Raw genomic sequence first — 20,149 nt, forward strand, 5'->3', positions numbered from 1 at the left:
TTCGCTTTTCGGAAGAACGCTCGGACTTTCCTCTTGATACCTCTCATTAGATTTTGCACAACTTTCTCCGTAGCTTTTCGTTGTGCCGCAGGCCAAATTTTTTGAATCAATCAACAGAGCTTGCTTCTCTTCCATCTTTCTTAAGATGCCGCTTAATTATTGTCCAGTATCTTTCCACAGGACGCTGTTCAGAGAAGTTTTGTGGATTTTGGCATTTTTCGACAAAATCGACTTTTTCCGTCTTGAGCATCTCTAGTGTAGAAGAAGCTTAATAAGCGGATGCCAGATCCGCCTAAAACAAAAGAGGATCCGTATGTTTTCGGTAGATAAGTAGAAATCGATTTTTGATGCATTCCTTTCTGTTATTTTCACCGTTGATTGTTCCCGTTGTGAAATACGAAGAACTCTTTAAGTAACATGAACAATTGGCTTGCCACACTAAAAACTTTTCCCAAATTTTTCAGTTCTGATGTACCCTACATCATCCGGCGCATCTGTCCCCTGCTTAGCGTTAAAAAATTGCGGTCCCGGAAGTGTATTAGTAAGCCAATTCTCGAAACGACAACTTTTTGGAACACCATTTGTGCAGAATTAATCTGATATGTAGTCGCAAAGCTAATACGACCTATCGCTCGAAATTTCTTACTTTTTCCGTTTTCTTTGAATGTGTTGCCGAAGTGAACAATGTTTTTACACACTGAGCAAAAATTCACAATTTTTTGTTTAGTTTTAACTCTAAACTATTGGTAAACAGATGTCCACTTTCTTTAACCCTTTCGGGACGGATGGGTCATATTAGCCCACCTTATATGATGAGCTGTATAAAATCAAGGACAATAGATAGCTATATGGTTTCTTTGGCAAAGTTGTAGCACCAGATGATAACAATTAGGAAAAAATATTATGGAACATATTTAGTTACATCAAAACATCCCAGAGATCCAGAACATTCGGTAATTTTCAGTTCCAAGAGAATGCTCTCGAATCTAATGAACACCGAGTATTTCAACCATTGTTCACACCTACATATATCCAACCGTGTTCTATAAGCCTGCGTCCATCATGAATATTGTAGCCACGTGGATTTGAGATGTTCTATGCTCTCCAAATCATCCGAAAATTCAGCCAAAATGGTCTATCAGATCAACCAAGGTATGGATAGTATCTTTGGATATTCTATTTATCAAGTTAGGTTCTGCGAGGCTCTATGCAGTACAACCAATTTAATTTCCAACAAATTGAATATTTAAAGTTCTCCAAATCATCCTGAAGATCAGGTCACATGATCTACCACAACAACCAGAACATTATATATGTCTACGGCTAACCAGACATACCCATTCAGGTTCTTCAAATCAAGATGGAACATTCATGATTAATGTTGATGCGTGCAAGACATACTAGGTTCATTTATAGCATCCGAAACTTCAGGCTAAGTGATCTATAAGATCAACACAATCGTTCACATTTGCTTCACCAGTACCACGTATCCATTTATGCTCAATGGGCCCATGCGCAGCATTACATGTATTTTTTTTGTAATCTTGATGTCCTAAGTTCTCCAAATCATCTTGGAGATAGGGCCTTAGGGGCTGTCCATTAATTACGTAAGGGTTTATGGGGGGAGGGGGGGTTTGAGAAATCTTACGCGCCATACAAAAATATTTGGATTCTCATACAAAAAATCTTACAAGGGGGGGTGGGGGTGTCGAAAAATTGTAAAATTTCCCTTACGTAATTAATGGATAGCCCCTTATGATCTACCACAACAACCAGAGCTCTGTTCGTAACTCTGGCTTACGAAATATACCTATGCACTATGCAGGTACTGCCAGAGCAAGATGGATGATTTATGATTAATTTTGATGTGTAAAAGATATTGCTCTTACTATTATCCGGAACTTCAGGTCAAATGATACTTTAGTTTAGTGATTATATACACAGTACTACAGCTTTTTTTTTGCATTTTATATGTTTTCCAAATTATCCTAGAAATCTGGTCATGCAAGCACTCCTACGTTAACAAGACATGCCCAAACTTGTTCTACAAAGAAAGATGGATCGTTTGTGGCATATTTTGATATCTGCATTCTATCTCCTCTAATAGCATCTAAAATTTCAGGTTATCTAAATAAGTCAGAAAAGGCACTCACATTTCCTTCAGCAATATAACGTATCGAACCATGTTTCTAGAGTCTAGATTGCATTATAGATATTTTTTAGTAATTTAGGCACTGTCCATAAACTACGTAGACTAATTTTGGACCGTCTCGGACCCCCCTCCCCCTCCGTAGACTTTTGTTCAAACAAAATTTTCGAAATTTGTATGGAGCGTAGACTTTGGCCAGACAACACCGCCCCCCCCCTCCCCCTAAGAGTCAACGTAGTTAATGGACAGGCCCTTACATGTTCTAGGTTCTATATATTTATGTACACATATGCCCACGACCAGCGAGGCAATACTAACTGGTTCTACAAAGCAAGATGAATCATTCTTGATTAATGTTGATGTGTGTAAGACATTCTAGGTCTATAAGTATTATCCGAAATTTAATTCCAATGATCTTTTAGATTACCTAAAGCATCAAAGCACTTACATTTTGTTTTACAATATTATTTATCCACTCTAGTTCAGTGACGCTATACGCAGGAACTTATGTATTTTTTCTTCGAAATTTAGATGTTCTGTGTTCTATAAATCATCCTAGAAATCAGGTCATACAATCTACCGTAACAGATGAATGGTTAGCTAGTCCCAAGCCTTACATTCATTGGTTCTCTGTGCAACTTCGATTGCTCTGGTTAATCACGGAGTAGCAAATACGATGTGTACGGTTATCTTTGATTTGCTTTGATATAGAATTTTGAACATTTATTTGAATGAAAAGTGCTACATATTTTTTCACATGAACACTAGAAAATCACTGAGAAAAATGTGTTGAATAAAGATCTCATAGTACACCAATTTTGGATGAACAGGAAACTACGACGTAATATGATTTACGTGAGGAGAAATACGATGCAACTGATTTTATTCAAAATTCGCACCCAACTTAAAAAAAAAAGATTTTTTTAACATCACTTAGGTTTTCCAACATTTGGTTGATAAGGAAATATATGTATCAGTATGCATTTTATATACATATTTTGATCGATTTATCTCAACGGAGCACAGAGGCACACCGCAACGCACCTAATAAACTCAGTAGAAAATCATAGGAAACAAAATGTTTCAACACTTTTTCACATTTATTGATATAACTCCACAGTGAACGCTGATATCGCTATGCAAATTGGAGTGCAAATTGTAAACATGCTGTAGAATTGGGGAAAATTTTAATTTATAATACTGAGATGTAAAATATGTACATAAAACAATGGAGAAAGTCGCTTTTTAATGCTTACGTTAAAACCAATGCATGGTTTAGAAAAACATGCATAAATATGTCAGTTTAGTCAGTTAATTGAGTTGGATGAGTAGTAAATATGTATAATTGAAGTAACGTTAATAGATATATACAGGTTTGAAACATCTTTTAACACTTTGGAGACATTTTTTGTAGGTATTTAAGCGATTTTGTCCAATCTGAACATGGATTTCTCTGAAATTTCTTAGTATAAATTTTCAAATCGAGATTTCTCGAGATTCCTCCTGGGGATTATTTTAAAAATTTGTCCAGAGGTGCAGAATGGCACCAGGATTCGATCCCTGAACTTAGTTTTGATGGACATTTTCTTTTATAATAGTGGTCTGTGGGGGCACAGTGGCTAGTTTATAGTACAAATTTCATAGATTTCCGCGGCAAGCGAGACACAGCCATGCTGGTTCTACAAAGCAAGATCGACCATTCATGATTTTGATTTTGATGTGAGTCAGATATTCCAAGTCATTCATTATCATACAGAACTTCAGGTCAACCAAGTCTGTGATAGTTCCTTTATTTTATATCACAGATAGATATGTACAATCATGTATTGGGTTTCTCATTGATATTTAGACTACTTTGATAATTCGAGAATCTATTAGATCATCATTTTCCAGCGACATTTTGCACTAATTAAACTTATTTTGTTTACCTGTTGTGCATCCGACTCCACTGTCATCAACCGTCAATCAACCGAACTTGTGTATGCTAGCCGCTGCGAAGTCGTGTGCGAAATTCGACTGTGATAATAATGAATTCGGGCCGAGTCTAAATGGGTTCAAATGTCGCAATAGTGAGTTTAACCTTATTTATGCATTAGGTAATCCACATCTCGCTGGTGTAGTGTACGGGCAGCGTGAATGACTGGATTAACATGATCTCAACGACTAGGGCTAAACGCAGCATTACAACTATTTTTTTTCTAATATAGAAGTTCTAGACCCAAAAAAAAGTCGTCCGAAAGATCAGGTCATATGATCTATGAGACCAACTTTGGAGATACTCTTAACAACGATAGATACCCATTGAGCATCTATAATTCAGTGTTGATCTCGGACGGGACATGACAGCTGGCTGGTACAAGCCCTCCTATTATTTTCAATAGAGTTCATACGGGTGTTGCTTCAGTGTTGCCAATAACATTCATACGCAAATCCATCGAACTTGTTAACTATTTTTTTTTTGCTACCTATTCTGCTTCGATGAGTAAATTTCTCCACGTCAAGCGTGGAATAAAAACAGCACAAAAAGTGAAACATATGCTAAATGTTGATGGTTATCAACTATCAACAAAACAAGATTTAAAAACCAGCAGCTACTAAGAACACGGCAAACTTAACAACAAAGAGCCCTATTATAAACTAACGTAACGGGACCCAACGCTTCCCGTTGCTTTTTTTCCAAATTGATCTATCAGAAGTGGTCTTTTCTGACAGACAAATGGTTTCGTACTTGCACTGACATCTGACGGGTCCAGTCCCAGATTATTATCTATTATTTTAAATTTGCGAGGTTTTCTTTGCCCATCAATATTATATCAGCCTATCAGCTATTGCTGAAACATTGATCCTAAATGATCTATTAGATCAGCTGAAATATTCACAGTTTTTTTTAACAATAAAAAAACTTGTCCCATCAGATTTTGTGAGTCTGCATATAGTGCTTCCACCATGCTTTCTGATATTTTGAATATTCTTGGTTCTTCAGATCATTCTAGAGTTCAAGAAAAATATCCTACTGGACAAACCAACAGTTTACCACCTAAGGATGGTTCAATTTATAAAACGGGCATCTTGCTTGTACGATATCTTTTTTATTTTTCAATAAAATCATTATCGTTTTTTTTTTGCATAACTTTCGATAACCATTGTACATTGAAGGAAAAATATAACATTATACAAAATGTTCTTTATAAGGTAAATAAAGAGGTTATAGTCAAACATCAATGAAAACCTATTTCTCAAAATTTGACATAACTTTCCACATACTTAACATGTACATTTTCAGGCATGTTTTAATGTAGTGGAAACAAATACTATTCTACTGAAGGTAGAGCTCAATTATTAATCAATAATAATGCACCAAGCAGCATCCAGCTTGATATAGTAAGTTGACTTGTTTTCATGGAAATCGAGAAAATATATTTGTTGGATGCCAGTGTTGTCATTGCACTACGGATTCGGCTCAAATTTGTTCAGCGTAGAAGTATATTGCTTTCTGAGTGATACAGAAGAAAAATATACTTTTAATTGCTTTCTTCATCAAAAAATTAATCCATAAAGATGATTATAGTAAAAAAATGGATACTTTTTGCTTTGATGCAAGTTTTTGACTCTAGAGAATCTTGTTATCATTTATTTTCAACAAAATTGATCATATGTTATTGTACACCTTTTTTGAAAATAACTGGTTGTAAAGTTTTAATTTCCAATATCATTGTTATGTAAAATTTGCAATAGGTTGCATTGTTATTCGGAAGAACATTTTTATATATGTTTATTATGTATATATTTTCAATTCTCAGCAATCAAAAAATTCATCTCATTCAACACCTGGCCGATTTTCTATAAAGTTAAACTATTTCAATCAATTCAATGATGATTAATATAATGAAAGATGATGTACTGAACAACGAAGCAAGGGTGGTCAAATTTGAACTACTTTTTTTACAGCCTGGTAAAGTTGTCCGTTATTGAACAGTCCTTAATCAAGGCTTCAAGTTCCTTCAGTATCGTCAACGTTGGAAAATTAAAATCCCGTTCGAAAAACAAAATATTGTGTCGCTATTAAAAATTGATACTTGAAACTCTAGGTAAATTTAAAAACACTTCACTAATACTTCACTCTGGCAATAGAAAAAATAAAAATGAACAACTATTTATAGAAAAATTAGAAAGGATGAACAAATTTCTTTTATTTCTACTACTGTGCTTATCTTCGGACAGATAGGCTTCTTCAGTGTCACGTGCTTGATAAATATTTCAGATAAGCTATATCCTTCCCATGATCGGATATGATTATATATATATGTATTTGATGTACATATAAAATTTCGTAGGCTTCCATGGAAAGTGTGAGTTAATTCGAAATTATTTATCCGTGTAAAAAAGTTTGCTAATTTATTACTTGCTGGTGAGATTCTGGAGAAAATGCGAATTCAGTAACAAATTTTGAAAACGACGTATAATCAATGGTGTAGCATTTGATTATACGTCGTTCAAAATTTGTTACTGAATTATGAGATTCTCTAGTATTTTTGGGAGGACCTCCAAAGGGATTGCAGTTATCAATCCCTTTGGAATGGTAGGATCAAAGCCTGATAGGATTGCGGTTCAGTCTACGGTAAGAGGAATTTTGCTGGGATTGGAAGACGCTATGGTGGGATTCCTTTGTGGATTCGGATATGATTTGATGAAATTATGATTGATTATAAAGAGAAGTTACGTTGAGAATCCGGTTATTATGGTAGAAGGTATTCCGGTGGGGAAAGAAAGTGCTGGTTAGATTTAATAAAAAAAATGTCCAGATATTCTGAAAGGGATTCATGGAGTAAACCCTGAAGGATTTTTTCCAAATTATTCCGGAAACCTTATCGAAACCGTTTAAGAAAATGTCACAGAACCTCATAGGGCTTTTAGATTGTGAATACGGAATAACTCAAGATATAATAATATGGGTTTTATTCAGGATTACTCCGAGTTTCCCTGAAACGGGATTCCTTCATAGAATCCTTCCCGGATTTCTTTATCCTCCGGGATTCTTACAGGGTTCCTCGAATCATCCAGGTAGTCTTTCCGAGATTCCACCATAAATTCTTCGCAAGGTTCTTCAAAGAACTCATTCCGAGATTCTTCCAGGAGTTTCTTCTGAGATGTCTTTAGAAGTTCAAGGAAGATTCCTTTAGAATTTTTTTTCTGGGATTCCTAGAATGCATTTTTAGACAGAAATATTGGCACCACTGTTTGGGAAAACTCAGAAGAAACTGTTGGAGGAATGCCTTATAAAACAAATGCTGCATTAATTATTTAAGAAGTTGTTAGAGGAATTTCTCAAGAAAGGTTGTTCTTTAAGAATTTACTAAAATGTGAGAACTTAATAAAACAAAAACTCATAGGAGATTTATTTACGGATCATCTGTAGTGACTTCATAAAGAATTCCATAGAAAAACATCTAAATGAATTCTGTAATAAACACCTGGAGGATTTACATTAGGAACATCTGAGAGAATTCCATAATCATCTTCCGAATGAATTTAAGGAGATTCTCCAGAAGCTCCAGTCGGAGCTCCTGAAGAAATCCAAGAAGGAATTTCTTGAAGAATGCCAGGGTTTCTCCAGGATTTTCTTCTGTAAATCCAATCTCTCCCAGAATTCATGCAAATTTTTTCCCAGAAGTTGCTTCTGGGATTGTTCCAAGTATTCTTTGTAAGATTCATCCTGAAAATACTTCCTGGATTCCTCTAGGTGTTTCTTCTGTGGTTATTCTAGGAGTTGCTTCGGGGATTCCTCCTGGAGATCTTTCTGGGTTTCTGCAGGAGAAACTCCTTTCTGAAAAAAACTAGGCATACCTTCAGGAATTCCTCTAGAAGTTCCTTTCTCCAGAAGGGCCTTCATTGGATCTTCTCACAAAACTTTCTGGGGTACCTCGGGGATTTTGTTCTGAGACACCAGGTGTTCTTTCTGGAATTCCTACAGGAATTTCAACCGAGATTTCTTCCGGAATTAATTAAGAAGGTCTTTCCGAAATTCCTTCAAGAATTTATTCCAAGATCCTAACAACATTGACTGTATTGGCTCGGCAGTCAGTCAGTCAGTCAGTTTGTATAAGACTGCCGTGCAAAAATAATCAATATGCCAAGAATTTCCGGTTGAAATTTCATCCAATTCCTTTCAAGATTCCTTCAGAAATCCTTTCCGGGATTCCTTCAGGATCTTCTTCGGGAGTTCCTTCTGGATTCCTCCAAAAACTTCATAAGAGATTCCTCCTGGAGGTCCTTCTGACATTTCTCTAGGAACTCATTCAGCGATTCATCCGGGTATCCTTTCTCAAATTCAACCAAAAAAATCTTGCGGGATTCCTTCAAGAACTTCTTCAACCGTTCCTCCAGGAACTCCTTTCAGGATTCTTACATTAACTCATTTCAGAAATTATTTCTTTTTCACTTTCTGCAGATTCTTATGGAATTCCTCCGAAAGATTATTCTGAAATTCTCCTAGATGTTCTTAATCCTTGTGGAATTTATTAAACAATTCAGGAGTTTTTTTTATAGAACTACTTAGTAGGAGTTCCTCCAGGGGTACCTTCTGATTTCCCCACGAATGTCTCGCTAACAGTTCAATCTGCGAATTGTTTCTGGGAACCTCAAAATAAAAAAAATCTGAATCTGTTATACTTATTATTATTAGCTTCATTTACGAGGCTTTCAGCCCAAGGCTGGTTCGCCTCGGAATCTTAAAATGTTCCAAAAAGAGGAATTATAAAAAAAAATGTCCGAAGGAATGTATTTAGGAACTTCTCGAGGAATCTCAGAAGCAACCCTGGAGAAATCTCGGTGAAAATTCCTTGAAGTTTTTCGTAACTCCTGGAGGAATCTCGTAGGGAATTCCTAAACAAAAAATCTCGGCCAATATTGATCTGGTTCTTATCAGATTTCTCCACTATAATTTTCATTCATTTTCTATAGGAAACCCTCACCGGAATTGCCGTTCAATACCCTTCGAATTTTCCTCAATCACATATCAAAGTTGGTACGCAGTATGTCTTTTAGAGTTCCGCAAGATTTTCAACAGGAATTGCATGGGAATCCAAGCTGAATACCTCCTATCGTAACAACTGCAATCGTATCAGGCTTTGATCTTATCGTAGATCTAACTGCAACCTTTTGAAGTCCTCACCCCAAAACCCCAGCGAAATGCCTTTCAAAATGTCAGTCAGCGTTACCCTCGGAACGCTCAACAGTTTCATTGGAATCTCATAATTCCCATTTTCTCCAAAATCCCACTAGAAAGTCATAAATTAGCGTACACTTTCACGTGGGTGAATCACACATTTCGAATTCAATCACGCTGTCCATGAAAGCCAACATTTTTTTTAAGTTCCAAAACCACGAATGGTCAAGGACTTTGAAAATATTCTCATAGTAGGTAACCACGACATGCAGTGCCCTATGAATTTCTGCACGAATTTATGATGGCCTGCTTACTCTCACAGAAGAGTTTGACGTTTGAGCGGTGCCGCTCCGCTCAATGGTCAAATTGTCTGTGAGAGTAAGCACTTCAGCATATACTCTGGCAGAAGTCTATAAATGTAATGGTTTTATGTTAACTGGAAAAACTATTCGGTGTGAATAGAATAGAATAGAATAACAAATAAATAGCATACTTTAGGAATATGCTTGAGATTTTGTCAAGGGGTAGCCTTGGCTGAATGAATCAAAAGTCATGTACTTTTGGGATGACCTGGTATATTTCTAATGCATTGAAAAAGTAGTTTAGAGGATCTTCATCTTCTTCTTTGTTTTGGCGCAACGTCCCCACTGGGACTTGGCCTGCCTCGCTTCAACTTAGTGTTCTTTGAGCACTTCCACAATTATTAATTGAAGGGCTCTCTTTGCCTGCCATTGCATAAATTTGTGCATTGTGAGCAAATTCAATGATACACTATGCCCAGGGAGTCGAAAAAAGTTTGCCGACTGGAATGGGAATCGAACCCGCCGTCTCCGGATTGGCGATCCATAGCCTTAACCGCTGGCTAACTGGTTCAGAGGATCTACTTGAATATATTTCATAACAAAAAGACACAATCAAAGTCTTGGTTGATTCGGTAGATTGAATGGTCCAAATAAACGTACTTTTTAGAGGATCTAGAATACCTGTAATACGTTGACGCACTAGCAAAAGTTAGTATTTTGACTGAGAGGGTCTACTTGGATATGTTTTGATACGATATAACATATTTGAAACGTTTGTTGATCTGGTAGATCAAGTAATCTTATTTCAGGACAATTTGGAGTGTCGTCGATATCTGAAATACTTTTGAATCGGTCGGAAATAGTTTTCTTGACTCAATGAGTCTTATCAAACATGTTCTGCTAAGATGAACGTTGTAAATTCATGTATTTTTTCGAATCTCCCAGTATTACGACTCCAGGACAGTTTGGATGACCTAGAACATCCCGAAAAAAATATTTAACATAATATATCAGTGTTTTCCTAAGTATTATGATGTATACCATTGGAAAAACATAAATTCGTTCCCGAAACATGTGTAGAAAAAAGTCGTCCCGAAAGGGTTAATGAACAGTCCTTAGTGTTCTATGAGCACTTCCACAGTTATTAACTGAGAGCTTCGATTCTATACCATTACCCGGAAAACCATTACCCGGAAAACCATTACCCGGAATGCCATTTACCGGAAAATCGTTTGCCGGAATGTACTATTTACCGGAAATATATTTACCCTCAAGTAACACACTTGTCACAGAAGAGTCACGGAAGCGCAGCGTTTTGTTGCACAGAAGTCATTGCGACTTACTTCTAGCAAGTAAGTATTTATATGTTAGAAGTAAGTCACAATATCTTCTGCGCAACAAAACCCTGCGCTGCCGTGACTCTTCTGTGATGAGTGGGTTACTTGGGCCGTCTACCCTCGTTGGTTTGAATGACGCCTCATGTAGGCCATTATTATGAGTGTCACTTCACGGTGAAAATCGATCACGGTGACACATTGCGATTCCACGGTGGAAAAGTTGTGGGTTAATCAATTGGGAATCACTTTCACCGTCCTTATTACCGGTGTCACTTTTTTGTTTTCACCGTGGAGTGACACTCGTAATCAGGCCCGTAAACTAGCGGGGTTCATTTTTAATTTAAACTTATGGTAACTCTGTGCGATCGATCAATTTTTAGTTTGAACGATTTGAAGATTAGCGAGTTTCAAATTAAAAATTGTTCAGATTAGATGCGGCCAAACCAACGGAGGTGGACGGTACTGAAATGTGTACAGAAAAAAAAAAGAATGTTTATGAAAACTTTGCATGGTAGGGGCTGTATACCATATGGTCTATTGATAGACGAAAATTCTCGCGAAAGCCAAACAATTAATTTCAGTGTGTATCGTCCCAAATGTTCATCATAGAAACAACAACTCGTTCATTTACTCACAAAGGCGTGAATGAACTCATCCAGCGTGAGTGTGTTGCCCGCCAACTAACTGGAATAAAAATTGCGAGAGCGCTCTCGAACTATTTTCCATTCAGCTGCGAAAGATAATCTGCTCGAAAATATCGTACTGATTCTCAGCCTTCATTCCGATTCCCACTCACGGCGATAATATCATCGGAATCGGCAGGAACATGGGGAAGATTTCATCAGAAGCCCGTTTGTGTGCATTAGGGTTCGGAATTAGTCAGAAATAAAGTTATAAATTTGTTTGGTAGATCGAGGACTGATATGCAAGGGTTCGTTCAAAAATTACATAACGGGGAGGAAGGAAACCTAGCGTGTAACGCTCTTCATGCAAAATTTTAAAAATTTGAAAATACAAAAGTTGTTTCGTAGTTGGAGGTTTCGGGGGGCTGAAATTGTCAAATGTTACTTTCCTTTCGATTGATTAGCAAATTTGTCATCAACTAGCACTCAAGTGCATGAAGATTTTAAATCTCGGAATTGATTAATTGATAAATATCCCGGGAGCGGTTGCGTCGTGTACTGAGACACGCATCATGAAAAATGCACGCATTTGGTACACCGCGTGAGCGCGGCGTCGTTGTAGGTAGTCAAAGCCGCGACTGCTCGAGGGACTTTTATTGGACAAATGGTGTATCCGGTAAAGTTATTAAATAATTCAAGGATTTACAGAAGATAGATCGTTTGTTTCGTAAATGTAACTCTTCCGCTGAGTGGCACAAAAAAACAAACAATTTTGTCAATTACATTATCTCTATCTAAATGGTAAGGATCATGATATGTGATGTATTAAACTTTAGTATGTTTGTACAATTTTTGATTCCTCCCTTCTCCCTCAGAGAAGCATGTTTTTTTAACTATGTAATATGTATACGGTCCGACCCATAATCGTCCACGCTTCCTAAAACTACATATTTTTTTACTCTTCAAGCAAACATTGCAGAAAACACCATCCTCTTAAGCTACCAGTGCATTTTGTATTACCCAAGTTTAACTTGTAATACGAGAACGACCAATCCACGCTCGATGAAATGACCTTGCCAAAGGCACACACCTTCCGGTTCATCAGTTAGGTTTAAAATACCGTTAGAGTTGCTTACCAAGCTCATTTTACTGTAGCGCAAAATATGTGTCTTCAATATGTAAATGCATCAAGGTATAAAAATGTGCATCTTTGGTGAGCATTATTTAAAGACACGGTATCGATACCGCGCTGCTTTTCCATTGAATCGGCACTCGTGGTGATAAATTATTATCAATCGCAGTGAAAATTATCACCCGCGATAATAACTGCTCCAGTTTTCTCTTCCTTCGAATCGTTCACTTTCGAGCAGCGGTGCAAGAGTTGTGATCGATGAATGAACACCACTTCGAGAGCGTGAGTATCTTTGCTTACAAGCGCCACTGCAACCAGCGAGAGTTTTCCTCAGAGGGATGCCAGGTGAAATTTTCGAATGTCTTCGCAAGGCACGTTGAAATGTCTTCACATGTCTTCACACACCATATTGTGGCTTTGGTATAAAACTAATGTTAAAAATCAAAATTTATGATATGTTCTCACTGCGCTCTATATTAAGTAATAATGCGTGATGACCTTAATGATGACATCTTATATCAAGAAAGGCGTTGTAATTCCTCCAAGAGTCTGAAATCCTTTCAAGAGTTTCTTCTGGGATTCCTCCAGTTTTTTTTTGTGATTCCTGACAAATTTATTAAGTTCACCGGGAAGTCTCTTCAGACATTCCAACAGAAGTACCTCGGGAATTACTTTCCAAGTTTCCAGATATACTTCTCCAGGAGTCTTCGAGAAATTCTCCAGGAGTTTTTCGGGAATTCTTCCATGGCTTCCCCAAGAATACCATGCAAATTCCTTAAGAACCTTCGAAAAATTCTTGCAGCATTTGGGGTAGAATTCCTCCAGGATTACGCAGGGAATTTCACCATGATTTTACTGAAAATATTACAATAAATTATTCGAAAATTCCCTCCTGAACTTCCATGAAATTTACTTCGAGTTTCCCAAGAAGTCTTCCAGCAATAATGCATGGTTTCCTCTGGATTTCCCTCGAATATTTCAAGGGTTTTCCAAAAATTCCTCAAGAAGTTCCTCGGATTTATTTCTACAAAAAATCCTTCAGAATATCCTCGCGAATTCATCCATGAATCACTTGGAAATTTCTCCAAGAGTTCCTTGGAAATTCCACCATCAGTTCTTTAGAAATTCCCGCAAAAAAATCTAGGTAATTTCTATAAAAGTCCCAGAGAGTGTAGGGGGCTGTCCATAAACCACATGGTCATCAGGGGGGGGGTTCGGCCAATGACCATTTTGTATGGACCAATAAAAAATTTTGTATGGACTAATGACCACGCGGGGGGGGGGGGGGGGGTTGAGAAGTCCCAAAAAAATGACCACGTGGTTTATGGACAGCCCCTAGTGTATCTTGGAACTCCAAAGAAATTCCTTAATGAGTTTCATGGAAATTTCTCCACGAGTCTTAGAGAATTTCTCCAGGAATTTCCCGGAAATCCCTTCATGAATTCCCCAAGAATATTACGGAAATCCCCTTAGAAGCAATCGAAGTATTGCTGCAGTAATTGTGGTAGAGTCCCTCCGGGATTTCCCAGGGAATTTCTCAACGATTTTTTTTATTAACTACATAAATTATCCGGAAATTTCATCTACAACTTCCACGAAATTTACTTCAGAAGTCTTCCGAATACTCCTCCAGCAATAATGCATGATTCCTCGGATTTATATCCCAGAGTCCGGAAATTCTTCCAGAAGATCCTCGAGAATTCATTCTTGAGCTCATAAGAAATTCCTCAAAGAGTTCTTCGGGAATTCCTCCAGAAGATAATTGAGAATTTCTGCAGTAGGTTTTCGGATATTCCTTTAGAAGTTCCTCGGGAATTCCTCCAGCAGTCTCTCGGGATTTCCTCCAGAAGTGTCTGGGGAATTATTCAGGAAATTTTCGGGAATTCTTCCACAATTTCTTCTTGAATTCTTCCAGGAGTTTTACGGGAGCTCTTCCAGAAGTATTTCGGGAATTCCTTCAGGAGATCCGCGGGAAATCCTAGTAGAAATCCTCGGGAAGATTCCTCCAGGAGTTCTTCGGGAATTCCTCCAGCAGTTCTTTGGGAATTCCTCCAAGAGTTCTTCGGGAATTCCTCCAGAAGTTCCTCGGACTTACCTCTAGGAGTTCTTCGGGAATTCCGCCATGAGTTCTTCGGAAAATTTATCCAGGAAATCCACGGGGAGTTTCAGGAGTTTCATGGAAATTTCTCCAAGAGTCCCCGAGAATTTCTTCAGGAATTTCCCAGGAAATTCCCTCCAGAATTTCCATGAAATTTACTTCAGAAGTTCATCAAGAACTGCTCCAGCAATTATGCATGATTCTCTCCAGGTGTTCCCTTGTACTTTTCGTGGTTTTTCTCGAAAATTCCTAAAGAAGTTTCTCGTATCTATTACCACGAATTCTACAAAGAAATCCGAAAAATCATCCAGGAGTTGCACGGGTATTCCTCCCGGAATCTCTCGAAAATTCCTCCAGTATATCCTCGGAAATACCTCCAGAAGATCCTCGGGAAATCGTTCTGAAGTTCATCGGAAATTCCTCCAGGAGTTATTCAAGAATTCTTCCAGGAGGTCCTCGGGGATTCATGCAGGAGATCCTCGAGAATTATTCAAGAAGATCTTCGGGTAATCCTTCAAGAAGATCTTCGGGTAATTCCTCCTGGAAATCGTCAATAGTTCCTCCAGGATTTCCTCAGAAATTCCTCCAGAAATTCCTCGGGAACTCCACTTCGGGAATTCCTCCATAAGTTTCCAAAAATTCCTCCAGGAGTTCCTCAGAAATTTCGTCAGGAGTAACTGGAGGTATCCATAGGAACATCCAGTTGAACTTCTGATAAACTCCTGAAAGTCCTCCTCCGTGTAAGTTTCCCCAAGAAAATGCTAGAGGGATTCTCGAGGATCTCCTGGAGAAATTCCCAAGTAGCTCCTGGAGAAATTCCCAAGGAGCTCTTGGAGAAATTCCTAAGGAGCTCTTGGAGAAATTCCCAAGGATATTCTTTAGGAATTCTCGAGAAACTCCTGGAGGTCTACCCGTGAATCTTCTGGAGAGATTCCCGAAGAACTCCTGGAAGAAATCGCGAGGAACTCGTGGAGAATTCCCGAGAATCTCGTAAAGGAGTTCTGAGAGGAATTCCCGAGTATTTCGTAAAGGAGATCTTAGAGGAATTCCCAGGTAATCTCTGAAGGAATTCTCGAAGAACTTCGGAAGAAATTCTCGGCAAACTCCTGAAGCAATTCCTGAGTAACTCCTGGAGGATTTTTTGGGAAATTTATGGAAGAATTCCCGAGGAACTCCTGAAAGAATTCCTGAGGAACTCCGGGAAGAATTTCGATGAACCCCTAGAGGAATTCCTGAGGAACTCCTAAAGGAATTTTCGACGAATTTCTGAAGGGGTTCCTGTGGATCTCCTTGAGAAATTCCTGAAGAACTCCTAGAGAAATTCCCGAGGAACTCCAGGAGAAATTTTCAAGAGGGACTTCTAGAGGTATAGCCGAGAATCTCTTGAAGAGGTTCCCGAGGAACTCCTGGAAGAATCACCATGGAACTAGTGAAGAAATTCTTGAGGAACTGCTGGAAGAATACCTGAGGAACTCCTGGAAGAAGAACTCCTGGATGAATTCTTGAGAAACTCCTGGAGGAATTCCCGAGGAACACCTGGAAGAATACCTGAGGAACTCCTGGATGAATTCTTGAAAAACTCCTGGAGGAATTCCCTAGGAACTCCTAGAGGAACTCCTGGAGAAATTATCGAGGAGCTTCTGGAGGAATTGCGCGGAATACATGGAGCAATTCCCGAGGAACTCCTGAAGAAGTTCTCGGTAAACTCCTGGAGGAATTCCCGAGGAATTCGTGGAGGAATTTGCGAGGAGCTCCTAGAGGTATTCGCGAGAAGTTCATGAAGGGATTTACAAGTAACCCCTGAGGTACTCCTGGAGGAATTCCCGAAGAACTTCTGGAGCAATTCCTGAGCAACTCCAGGAGGAATTCACGAGGAACTTTTTCTCCTCCTTCCGAGGAATACATGAAGGAATTTCCTAGGAACTACAAGAGGAGTTCCCAAGACACTTGTGAAGAAATTCTCGGCAAACTCCTGGAGAAATTCCCGAGAAACTGTAGGAATCTGTTTTTATCAACAAAAATTGAAACGCATTTCAACTGATATTGTTCCAAGATTTGAATTATTGGGGTGGATCAAAAATATAAATACTATTTATAAGCTTTCAAAAGTCTTCAAAAGTCTTCACATAATTTGAAATGTCTTCAATATGTCTTCACAAAAATAAATGTCTTCACAGAAGTTCAAATGTCTTCACATTGAAGACATGTCTTCACATCTGGCATCCCTGCTAGACAGTGACAGCTGAGTTCATTGCATTAGCGATCAAAATATGCACGGTGAGCTTGGGAATGCTTATCGGCTAAAAAATCATGGTGAGTGCTCCACGATACGATTATTGGTAACCTTGGTCTATATTAAGTCATGTACATATTTCCTACTTCTGAATGCCAATCCAGACAGGAGGTTTAATTTTTAGTCCAACCGAGGATCATTACATGAGGCATTTTTTATTTCCCGGGTGACTATGATTGGTAATGGTTGATTCAGATTAGATTGCTAGAAGAAGGGCAAATATCTAAGAGTGAAATTAACAGTTTGTTATTTAAACAGTTCTGTAACAGGCTTAGTTCAAAAAACAACACATTAAAAAAAGAAACATATCAGACAAAGGTCATAGTTGCGCTAATCAAGTTTGCAACGATGCATCTTGATGCAATTGAAGAAGGGCAAAACTTGTACATAAAAAGCAGCAATTGTCAATAAACAACATGGTTACCAAACAGCTCTATAACAAAGTAAGTCAAAAGAACAGCCCATGCTTTAAAGAAGGAAAAATACTAGATGGAATTAATAGATTGATCGCCAACTAATTCTGTGACGTTACATAGTTAGAAAGAACAGCCCAAAAATTGAAGAAGGGCAAATCTCCTATTCAATAAATGAACCTAGAAGCACAATCTTCGACGAAGTAGAAGAAAATGTCATATGGAAAAGCTACAGTTTGGTTGGCAGTCTAAAAATGTTCATTCAGACCAACGATGCTTGCTCTACTTTGCTAAGTGAGCTGAACCGAGAATCTACTTCAAGTTCTATAATCTTGAAACAATATTTAGTATATAGTTTTAAGGCTTGGCTATCTTGAACTTGATCATCAACTGATAAGATTTATCGAAATAAGAAACAAAATATCAGATCATGTTCAAAAACACCAAAACATCTTCTGAGATCTTAGGTTTTCCCAGACCTTTCCGGGAAATGGATCAATTCGGGAAATGGGGCAGTTCGGAAAATAGTTTTCTGAGAAATGCATTAATTGCAGAAAATGTCTTTCTGGGAAAAAGTTTTCACTGTACAACCATAACAGTTAACCTAGAAAGAACAGCCCATGTTAAAAGAAGGTCAAATAGCAATCACATTCAGCACATCTATATATATATATATAAATTCAGTGGCATACGTGGGACCGCGCATAACTTGCGAACGGATGGTCCGATTCGGGTCGTCTTAGTTTTGTTCAGTTAGTTTTCACCCAAGGAAGGTTTATGAGGCGAAAAACATGGAAAAAATAAGAGTTTTTGGAAATCGGGTTTTTATACATGTTGAACGGGGACTTGGACTTGGCTAGGGACTTGAAACGTCAAAAAACGCAGTAGGCAAGACAAAGTTTGCCGGGTACAGCTAGTTATTTATAAACTCATTGATGAACATGTATGTACACTACATGATAGCTCCGTCGGTTAACCAATTTACTGCTAACCATAATTTGGCGAAATCAGTGTTCAGCTAAATTACCGGGTCATGGTTTGGATCAAAAGATAACCGGTGCAAAAGGCATGGGATCTAATGTCTGGATATAGCTGTGCAATCTGGAAACAAATTTTTTGAACAAATCTTTTCCGACAAATGGTTTTCCGGTAAATGATTCATTCCGGTAAATGGTACATTCCGGTAAATGGTTCATTCCGGTAAATAGTCTTTCCGGTAAATGGTTTTCCGGTAAATGGTTCATTCCGGGTAATGGTTTTCCGGTAAATGGCATTCCGGGTAATGGTTTTCCGGGTAATGTCGTAGAACCGAGAGCTTCCTCTGCCAATGACCATTTTGCATGTGTATATCGTGTGGCAGGCACGAAGATACTCTATGCCCAAGGAAGTCAAGGAAATTTCCTTTACGAAAAGATCCTGGACCGACCGGGAATCGAACCCGTCACCCTCAGCATGGTCATGCTGAATACCCGTGCGTTTACCGCCTCGGCTATATGGGCCCTATCCCAATAACCAAGTATTATCTCGAATGTTCCCACATCAAAAGCTCTTCCTCTAGCATCCTTAGCCCTTGCTTACCCATTAGCACAAATCTATAAATCCAAATCCGCCCCCATCCCGCTCTCGCAGCCATAATCAGCGCCCCGAAATCCAACAAACCATAAATCATGCCTACTCAGTACTCACCTTCAGAAAGAACAGCCCGCCCGCGGGCAGCAGAATTTTGTGCGAGCCCTGTTCCGCTTTGATCGCATCGCCGTCCTTGTACCAGGTGATGGCCGGCGCCGGGATGCCTTCCGCTTTGCAGTTCAGCGTGGTGGGATCGTGCCGGGGCACTATCACGTCCAGCGGGTGCTCGGTGATTTTCGGGTACTCCATGGCTGGAAGGAGGAGGACAGAGAAAGAGAGGAAAACCCTTGAGTGATAATCTCCCAGCATTGACCGGATTACACGATGTAAATGTTTTTAAATATTGACGGTGGCACGGTTACTGTTGCTGTTGGGAATGGAAGAGTTCGTCAAAATGAGAAAAAAAGTCCCTTAGGATTACCTTCGCAAAGTTCCATTACGGGGCCATCATTACGGGTCGCTTGTGTTTGTCGGTTTCATTAAATTAAGCCGATAAGTCGGACTCATTTCGGAGCGTTCGGACGGGTAAGTACCGACATTTACCTGTGAGTGTATACCTACCTACTAATGGGTAAGTGTGGAATGAGAACAAAAAACTAAAAACATTTCCACAGTTGGGTTCATATTGGTTGATTTTTAATGGTGGCTGAAGTTGGATGTGAAGGGATTCTCTATAGGGTGCACACAGAATAATCAAGCAGCTTCGGAACTGACTGTTTCACCGCATACATAACTGAATGCCTGAACAAATTGTGGGACTCCTGAAGTAATTCTTGAACAATTGGCTTGAAGCAACCTTGGTGAAATTGCTGGGCGAATTCTTAATACAGCATGGATGACTTACCGGAGAAAATCCTGAAAAAAGTCATGGTGCAACCATTTAAAAGGATTCCTTGATCAATCTCAGAAGTAATACCGGGAAATCTCTTAACCCTAGTTGTGCATTGGGGTCAAGTCTGGATTAAGGATTGTGGGGGCCCGGGGCCCGAGCAAATTCCGAGCCTCTCC

At 38.7% G+C, this 20,149-nt stretch overlaps 1 protein-coding gene across 1 annotated transcript in view; it reads right to left on the minus strand.

The window, feature by feature from the left end:
• Nucleotides 1-20,149, minus strand: part of LOC109421075 (roundabout homolog 2-like) — a 379,914-nt gene that overhangs the window by 112,737 nt on the left and 247,028 nt on the right. Inside the window, exon 2 of the mRNA XM_029858753.2 lies at nt 19,199-19,392. Within this exon, the coding sequence (XP_029714613.1) occupies nt 19,199-19,392 (194 nt within the window). The remainder of the gene's footprint in view (nt 1-19,198; nt 19,393-20,149) is intronic.

This window comes from Aedes albopictus, chromosome 2 (assembly GCF_035046485.1).
Source record: "Aedes albopictus strain Foshan chromosome 2, AalbF5, whole genome shotgun sequence".
In the NCBI taxonomy this organism is placed as follows: Eukaryota; Metazoa; Arthropoda; class Insecta; order Diptera; family Culicidae; genus Aedes; species Aedes albopictus.